This window comes from Pollachius pollachius, assembly GCF_949987615.1.
Source record: "Pollachius pollachius genome assembly, chromosome: 10".
NCBI classification, from domain to species: Eukaryota; Metazoa; Chordata; class Actinopteri; order Gadiformes; family Gadidae; genus Pollachius; species Pollachius pollachius.
The window spans coordinates 13861737-13871627 of record NC_136943.1 but is presented as its reverse complement, the minus strand read 5'-3'; the positions used below and the strand labels follow the sequence as shown (position 1 = coordinate 13871627).

The following is a 9891-nucleotide window of genomic DNA, read 5'->3' as shown; positions in this document are numbered from 1 at the left end:
CATTTTCATTTAAATATTGTTAGATGGGATTGTTTTCAATGTTGTAGCCTTACATTTCTTTTGTTTTGTTCAGTTGTCCTTGAAAGGATAAGTAACTATTTAGTAATGCTCTGGAAACAAGTGTAGGGTGTTTCACTCCCCAATGCTGTAAGGTTAAGTTAAGTGTGTGAGTGTGTGTGAGCGTGTGTGTGTGTGTGTGTGTGTGTGTGTGTGTGTGTGTGTGTGTGTGTGTGTGTGTGTGTGTGTGTGTGTGTGTGTGTGTGTGTGTGTGCGTGTGTGTGCGTGTGTGCGTGTGTGTGTGTGTGTCATGGTACATTTCCATGATCAGGGGTGGGGGAAGGGTCAGTTATCGGTGACATATCGGTGGAGCAGGTGTCGATCAGTGGGAGGAAGTCCTTAAAACATATCACAGAAAAGTTGTATGCTGTAGTAGGAGTTGCAATTCATTATGCGTTTTGCAGCACACATGTGAAATGGCTTGAAAATATACATTTCAATAGCTGAAAAACCTACGATAAAGTAGAAATTAAAACTTAGCAAGTCTACATTTGTAAAAGTGAAATGATTTAAATCATAATTAACATTAAAATGTTTTATTTTATTTTATTTTTTTACAATTTATATTTTTTAATTTTTTTCTCTTGTATTGACATTATTTTCAAGGCCTCATGGCTCATTACCATACAGAGAGGTAGCTCTGTATCGTTTCAGATCCCTCAACACCGATTGGCCATCAAAGAGCCTTACACCAGTACGCCTCTCTGATTGGTCAGAATAACCCGGAGGCTACTTTTCGGTTGCCTCACCAATGGCATTGAATTAGCTCCCCCCACCCATCATCCTCCCTATTTAGTTAAACTATAAGTTCCCTTGCTTTGAAAGTTAGTGTATATGTGCCAACAACTGGCGTTTGGTTGAAGACATTCTCAGAGAGCGCAACTCTTCGCTTGATCGAACTTTGCCGTTAAGTTCAGCAGCATTTTGAGTCTGACCAATTGAATTGGCCACAGCAAACCAACAAATGAGTTGTTTTCATTTAGACGACTTCATCGCAGGATGGATTGGGGGTGAGTCAACCAACAGAGCCTCTCAAACCCCGTGTGACGCCTTGTTGTTATGGCCATGTGTTACACAACGTAACCAAATATAACTAACTGATAGAATTTGAGTTTACATGCTAATTGGAAAAAATATATATCTTGATTTATGTCAGGTGTTCTTCAAATAAATGTTGATTTTTTTAAAAGTGATTTTCGCGCGTGCACTGTCCTTATCCTTATATAGAAATAGGGGGTAACATTACATTGACCAACCCCTCCAAAACCAGAATCATATATACATATTGGCTAATTAAACTACGCGTATCCAATATTCTGCTAAAGGATCTGTCATGGATGATTTTTGATATTGAGGTGTAAAGGGGGTCACAGAGTTTCAGTATGTTGACGTTCTATATTCTGAACGCTGAATGTATAGACAAGTGCGGATGGTGTCCTCAAGGAGGCGTAGTTTTACACACTTTTAAGAATCTGTGGCAAGTGATATATTGTTTCCTTGCTCCATGGAGGCCTGGCACTGATGGCTTAAAGAAACATTTGTGTTTCGTCACGTTTCAGTCTAACGAACACAATTTGCAAGTTGTGTGGGATAAGAGAATTTAAACAACAGACACCAACCCTAACCCTACATACTTAATCTGAATGTCTTTAAATAGCAGTGGTGTGTATGGGGTGAAATGTAACTCTCTGGCTTGGTTCCAGGGGCCTCCAGTGTGGTCGTGGGACACCCACTGGACACGGTTAAGGTATGAAGAAGCTCTTTCACTTAGGCCAACCGCTAGGAAACACAAATGTCGATCCATTTGTGTCAATCCACAAGAGAACACAATGTGAATTGTTGTTATAGGTCAGCATTTTAAAAAATTGTCGTTAACGTGTAACTTTTTTGTTTTTAAATCACCTATAAATCACATTACTTTTCATTTTTTTTTTTTATTGTGCTCAAACTGAAAACGTAGTGGCATCATACATCCATAAACACATAGTTATATTTATCCTGTAGATAAGTATCGTTTTAAGGATTCTGACACTGGTTAATTATGGTTTCCCGCCAGACACGCCTCCAAGCTGGGAACAGCTACCGGAACACACTCCACTGTGTCCTCACCATCTACAGGAAGGAGACCGTAAGAAGCAAAATACTTCCTCCCGGGTTGTCTGCCTTTCAGTCAGCTTGTTGGTCCGTCTGTCTCTCGCTCTCTTTTTTCTCGCCTACCTGTCTTTCGCTGTCTGTTGCATTATTATTTGTAGTGTTTTCTTCAGCCTTTTCTTTCTTAATCTGTGCATTGCGCACTCCAATGTTTTACACCCAATATTTGTTTGGGGTAGGATTGTGGCAGTTGTAATGCACAAGGACAGCACACACACACACACACACACACACACACACACACACACACACACACACACACACACACACACACACACACACACACACACACACACACACACACACACAGGATTTCATACAAAACATGAAATCTGAGCTATGAGGTGTCAAACCATGTTTCCTTCTGGTTTACAAGTTCCATAATCCTGATACCTAATTACCACTAGTTAGTCCTAACTATCTTATGTTATCTACTTGTTCTTCTCCTTGTGTCTTATCTACTTGTTCTTCCAGGTGTCAGGATTCATTAAGGGAATGCCTTTAGTTTGTTAGTTAGTTAGCGAATAGTCCTAACCAGCTAGTCTCCTGTGTTTCTCCCAGGTGACAGGATTCTTTAAGGGCATGTTTTAAGTTAGTTAGTTAGTGATTAGTCCTTACCAGCTAGTCTCCTGTGTTTCTTCCAGGTGTCAGGATTCTTTAAGGGCATGTTTTAAGTTAGTTAGGTAGTGATTAGTCCTAACCAGCTAGTCTCCTGTGTTTCTTCCAGGTGTCAGGATTCTTTACGGCCATGTTTTAAGTTAGTTAGTTAGTGATTAGTCCTAACCAGCTAGTCTCCTGTGTTTCTCCCAGGTGACAGGATTCTTTACGGCCATGTTTTTAGTTAGTTAGTTAGTGATTAGTCCTAACCAGCTAGTCTCCTGTGTTTCTCCCAGGTGACAGGATTCTTTACGGCCATGTTTTAAGTTAGTTAGCTAGTGATTAGTCCTAACCAGCTAGTCTCCTGTGTTTCTCCCAGGTGACAGGATTCTTTACGGCCATGTTTTAAGTTAGTTAGTTAGTGATTAGTCCTAACCAGCTAGTCTCCTGTGTTTCTCCTAGGTGACAGGATTCTTTACGGGCATGTTTTAAGTTAGTTAGTTAGTGATTAGTCCTAACCAGCTAGTCTCCTGTGTTTCTCCCAGGTGACAGGATTCTTTAAGGGCATGTTTTAAGTTAGTTAGTTAGTGATTAGTCCTAACCAGCTAGTCTCCAGTGTTTCTCCCAGGTGACAGGATTCTTTACGGGCATGTTTTAAGTTAGTTAGTTAGTGACTAGTCCTAACCAGCTAGTCTCCTGTGTTTCTCCCAGGTGACAGGATTCTTTACGGGCATGTTTTAAGTTAGTTAGTTAGTGATTAGTCTTAACCAGCTAGTCTCCTGTGTTTCTCCCAGGTGACAGGATTCTTTAAGGGCATGTTTTAAGTTAGTTAGTTAGTGATTAGTCCTAACCAGCTAGTCTCCTGTGTTTCTCCCAGGTGACAGGATTCTTTAAGGGCATGTTTTAAGTTAGTTAGTTAGCGACTAGTCCTAACCAGCTAGTCTCCTTTGTTTCTTCCAGGTGACAGGATTCTTTAAGGGAATGTTTTAAGTTAGTTAGTTAGTGACTAGTACTAACCAGCTAGTCTCCTGTGTTTCTTCCAGGTGACAGGATTCTTTAAGGGCATGTTTTAAGTTAGTTAGTTAGTGACTAGTCCTAACCAGCTAGTCTCCTGTGTTTCTTCCAGGTGACAGGATTCTTTAAGGGCATGTCATTCCCGCTAGCCAGCGTCACGGTCTACAACTCGTTGGTGTTTGGCTTCTTCAGCAACACCCAGCGGCTAATCAGCAAGTATCGCTATGGCAACGAGTTGCAGCCCTGTGGCATGCTAGACCTGACGGTGGCCAGCGCCCTCACCGGTCTGATGTCGGTAGGCCTGGGAGCGCCCGTCGACCTGGTCAAGATCCGCCTGCAGATGCAGACCCAGTCCGTCCTCGAAGGTGTGTGGTGCGTGTGTGTGTGTGTCCATCGGTCTCTGTATGTCTGTGTGTGTCAATCCATCTGTCTGTCCCTATGTGTGTGTCACTACCTCTTTCTTTTCCCCTTGCTCTTTGTCTTCTCTATGTGTTGTCCCTTAACCTAAGCTTGTCAAACTGCAAAAAAGGAAAGGTTTGTTTGCAGTGAACCTATCTATACAATTATTCATTATATTCTTTATGTGGTGTCCATTTTAAGAACAGAGGTAAATCTACAAGTGGTAGATTATGGATTGTATGTATCAAGGCACTAAACTGAAAACAGCCATGTAGGAGAAATTCAACCTTTCATGTGGTCCAGTCCAGGACATACCTCTATCCAACCAATTTATAACAGTTTGTAGTTTCTACATGTTCAATGCGGTTTGATACCTGTGGACAGTGATACACTCTAGCAACAGGGATGCTTAAGCAATGCTAATGTTTCACCTTTAACTATCTTTATACACATCTGACCAAATTCATACCTTCATTTATAGGTCCTTAGAACAATGAGCATATGTAATTATTATAAACATTTAGTAGCTTCATGCTTTTTTATTTTTTTGTTTAGTCAAAAAAAATGCACTCCATTTTTACAGTTTCTTGTTTCATCTTTATTCATTCCCTTAAATGTGTTCATTTGTGTGTGTGCGCGTGTGTGTGTGTGTATACATCAAAACACAAAAATAATAATTCTAAACAAATAAACATAAGCTTAGCGACATCAGAATAGACAGACTTGACATTACAACTGTCAAGCCCTCTTGTGAGGTACTGTATCTGTTTCACAAAAACAAAACATGACGTTTTCCCTTCCTTCCTTCTCCCTTTGTCCAGCAAACCTCCAGTTGGCGGGGAACGCAGCCGGGGGCGGGAACATCCAGCTCGGGTCGGTGGGCGTGGCCGACCAGCGCCTCTACCGGGGGCCCATCCACTGTGTGAGCAGCATCCTGCAGAGCGAGGGCCTCCAGGGGCTGTACCGGGGGGCCGGGGCCATGGTGCTGAGGGACGTCCCGGGCTACACGCTCTACTTCATCCCCTACACCGTCCTCTGCGGCCTGCTGAGCCCCGACGGCCGGTCCAGCGCCCATCCGGCCTCCATCTGCCTGGCAGGGGGTCTCGCAGGTGAAACGGGCCAGACGGCGCTATGGGTTGCTTTGATAGCATCAGCCATTTCTGGGTTGTTTCTGAAAATTGTTATTGAGCATAAGGCTGTGCCGATTTTTTAAATTGCAGTCTGTCTGCAATTAAATAGCCCACTGCAACAACTACAAAAAACTTTCTGCGTCAAGCAGAAACAACTCATGGTTATTCAACTCAAAATAAGCGCCCTGTTTTCAGGGTTATAAGCCAAATCAAATCAAACAACATCTATTTTTCTCTATCTATCTAGCTATGTCTCTTTTGCTTTCTCTTTATCTACCGATCAAATGAGGTCTGGCTCCGGCAGCAGTTTTAAAGGTTACATAGCAATATACTTCCATATTTCCACCTTATTGTCAGTCACCTTTTCAAACCAGAGGTATTAGTTACTTTTGGTCACACCTTCATAATTGTATACACTATATGTATATACAGTTATCTTATTAGTTACTTTATCTCTTTATATAACAGTTTTTTTCAGAACAGTAAAAAAACAATGTATCTTCTCTTCTCCTCCTCTCCACTTTAGCGTTGCACTCCAGATAGTCCAGCCAAATTCCGAGGCCTAGTTCCAAGCTCGCACGATAGTGTGGTTTTAATCAGAACAAAGCATACCCCTGGTTTATGTTTCTTGCACATCAGACACGGGTCTGTTAGTCTGCCGTTTTACGGACTTCAAACAAGAGTTTAAAAAAGTGTTTTCTAGCTATTTAGCAAGTAACACAAAACCAAACCAAAACCTGTACTAGAATTTTTTGAAAATTTCTTACAACACATCATCAAGGGGTGTGGATCGGTGCATCGATGGATAGAAAGATACATTGCTATGAGGATTAAACAATCAAATCTGTTTGTACACAGAATCAAATGAAACTCAAGGAGGGATGGATAGGTAATTGGGACCGCTTGTTCTTGATCAATAGGCACTCATAACACACCAGATTGGGTGTCATCAGAGTGATTCCGACCAGAGTGGGTCTGAGTAGAGTGGGGTCTCACCAGAGTGGGTCAGACCAGGGTTCTGTTGAGAGACAGACAGTTTTTGGTTCTCAGCCCGGTAGCGTGGGGCTGTCTGTCTCTGGGTGGCGCTCCACGTCAGCCCCCTGCCGTGAACCAGATCTCCTCATGTGCCAGAGTAACACCAGAGCCGGGGGCGGGCCCTGCAGCTGCTGCTGTGTAGTATGTCAGTATGTCAACGGGGGAACGGCTGGGACAGCTAGCCTTACTGTTTACTGAGTGCTTTAGATTCTGGGAAGAGAAACCCAGATAGTAGGAAATGATTTGTTGATTTGTTGGTGTGTGCAACTGTACTCGTTGGTGTGTGCAACTGGACAAAAAGAAAATGAAACAGAAAGATAAAGCTTACTTTTTGCTGATGCTACACCTTAAGCTAGGTGATCGATTATTTTAATGCCTTCTTGAGTCAAGTCAGCTTAACATGACAACTCCTCTTGAAAGGAAGGCAGTTCAAAGATATGACGGCAAGTGAAGGAAGGGATAATGAAACGGCAAAAACAAAGTTGCTCTCCCGTTCTTCCCGTTCGTCATCTCGATGTTGTGATGCCACGTCCCTTTGACCCCATTTCTCTGCGAGTGTGATTCTGTGGACATGTGTCTGACCCTCTGCAACCATGGTGACAACAGCTGTAAGGTTTAGCGAATGATTGTTTTCATAAGAACAAAGCATTGCCTTGATCAGTTCCCTCATAGAGGGGGGTTTATTTATGTTTTGGGGAAGACAATCCAAATGCTGTGTTCAGTTAGCTTTTACCATATGCAGTATTCAAACATCTGGTCTACGAACACAGTGTGACGGTGCTGGCATAAATTAATGAGAATAACTAGTATGATATTTGCGTATGGATTATTATTGAGCTAGTATATCTCTATTGCTGGGATCTGTTGGATAAAAAGTTGGCATATGACATCCAAGAATGTGCATGAAGTCTGGCATTTTTTTAAATTGACCTTGTAAAGTTATGGAAGAATGGTGCCTAGATGCAGCCAGGGGAGCTTTCATTGGTCAATCTTGTGCTCTAAAGTCCCCAACCTTTTTCTACGCCACAGTACTAGACAATATTAGTGTCAGACAATATTTCCGTGGACCGGTATTATCTCGTATTCTGTTACCCGTCATAAAGTGTGTCACCAGGGCTCGCTGTTGCATATTTTCTGCAACATTCACGAGCGCTGAGCGTAGACGGCCATGAAGTCGTTCACGTGCAGAAATGTTTTGTTTTGTTAAACCACCTGAACAAGATCACTTAGTCAAAGATTTGGTTTTGAACAAGCTACTTTTCAAGGGCAGCAATAAAAATATTTTATATATATATATATATATTCTTTCTTCGTGACCCAGTTCCACATGAGCCGCGACCTCGTGCCGGGTCCCGACCCCCAAGTTGGATACTGGTGCTCTAAGGCATGTAATATGAGAGCATTTCTGCCTGCCGCAAAAAGACTGTTTATCTCCTGCACTGTCAGACTGGGGGATGTCGAAACGGCATGTTAAATGTTAGCGTTAAGCCTATGGTAAGAGGGGGCAATTCAGCCACTTAATCCCTTACCTTCAAAGCATCCGTCAATCTCACAGTGAATTTAACCTGTACCACGTAAGAGAGCACCAAATTGTGCTTTAATCTTTGTTTGGTGGTTTTATGCTACCATTATAATCCTTCTGTGTACCTTCTCAAGGGTTCATTCCCTCTTGATATGGTGAATTTCTCCTTTGTACCCTTTAGAGGGTTTATGGTTGAGGTAAATAGTTGTATAATGTGGGACCTGTGAAGACCTTTGAGACTTTCACTGTGAATAAGAGTTATACAAATAAAACCAAACTGACGCGCAGACCTCGGACTGGCCCCCAGGACTCAACGTTTTGCCGCTCTTGACCCGCAGGTTCGATCTCGTGGGTGACTGCGACCCCGGCGGACGTGGTGAAGAGTCGCATGCAGGCGGACGCTCAGCTGCACAGGAAGTACACAGGCATCCTCCACTGCATCACCCAGAGCTACCACACAGAGGGCCTCAAGGTGAGAGCCATGCAGCGTCCCCAAGGCTCTGGGTTACAGCCCCGATAGCTGCAGCCTGGCGCGTAGGCCACCCATGAGCCTCACTATGTTGTGTTGCACCATGGGCCATGTTGCAAAAACCTTTGATGTCGTCAATGATTACACTGGAAAAAACAAGAGTTTTTGGTCATTTGGTGTTAATTGGATTGAATTGGGCTCTAGGGTTTGAATGCTATACAAACGTATACAGAAGCACTACTACATATATTATATATATATATATATACATGCTATATATATATATATATATATATATATATATATATATGCTATATATTTTTGAATGTGCATAGGAAATGAAACTTAAAGTAAAGTCCACAAGAGAGGGTGTCACAGAGGTCCGGTTAAGGCAGCAGGCGGGGCTGGTTGGCTCTTCTCTTCTTAGAATTCAGTTTCAAGGACAGCTCTGTTTATCATGTGCACGTTTCTGAGGTCGTATCTCCTCCATATCATGACTCCATATGTTCACTGTGTACACACATGCCTCCATAGTCCTGATGACAAGTCCAATGACTTTTTAAGGGCTCAATTTTTATATTCATAAAATACTAGACCAAAAATAAAAGTATCTATGCATGTATAAAGCAACATATATAAGGAAGGATAGTATAAAACACATTAATATTTCTACAGAAAATCCACTAATCCAATTATGTACAAATATACATACACATACGTATGCGTAGTAAGCGATTGTCATGTGAACAGTCAGTACAGTTCTGTAAACGTGCTTGCTCAGCCGAAAAACACGCACACACAAACACACACACACACACACACAAAAACGCATGTTGCAGTAGTATGTTATGTTAGTTTGATCATAATATAAGATCGTACTTTCATAATTCGAGAACGTAAATCTGTCTCTCACAACACTAAAGTGCAAAACAGAAATATAAATTTGCACTTTTATGTGCATATGTGTGTGTGCGTCTGACCATGGAGGTCTGGCCTGGAGGTCGTGGAGGGTTAGCCTACTGTGTGCTGGCAGACTAAGTGGGACAGTGTGGGCTGGAACAAAGGATCAATAGCTGGCCTGGTCGGCCTCTTTTCCCAGAGGGAAGGTCACTTCTGTGGTGGTCATACAGGGTTACTCGGAACTGCAGTGGGGGGTTTATTAAAGGACATATTCATTGGAAACAAACTGCTTTGAAACACAATGACACAATGACAATCTCATGCATATGTAATAACAGAATAACAGGCCTAGAAAAAAATATATACAATTATGTAAAGTGAACCAAAATACTGTACAGAAAGAAAATACTTTATTTGAATAACTGAGTGGAGCGGGTTCATACTGCCTCACGGGTCTGGTCTCGCTGTGTTAAACCGTGTGTTTGTGTTTCCTCTCTCTGCAGGTGTTTTTCCGCGGCGCTTCAGTCAACGCCATCAGGGGTTTTCCCATGAGCGCCACAATGTTCCTGACTTACGAACTCTCCCTCAAATTCTTCCGCAGCTTCCGAAGGCACTAG

The 9891-nt window shown here is 42.4% G+C and overlaps 1 protein-coding gene across 1 annotated transcript; it reads left to right on the top strand.

Moving 5' to 3' along the window:
* Positions 1 to 975: 975 nt before the first annotated feature.
* On the top strand, positions 976 to 9891 carry slc25a48 (solute carrier family 25 member 48; the record flags this gene model as incomplete). The annotated part of the gene is made up of 7 exons (XM_079744569.1): positions 976 to 1067; positions 1761 to 1804; positions 2114 to 2185; positions 3932 to 4184; positions 5040 to 5327; positions 8244 to 8377; positions 9778 to 9891. The coding sequence occupies exons 1-7, from the start codon at positions 1022 to 1024 to the stop codon at positions 9889 to 9891; spliced, it is 951 nt and encodes a 316-aa protein (XP_079600695.1). The 5' UTR covers positions 976 to 1021.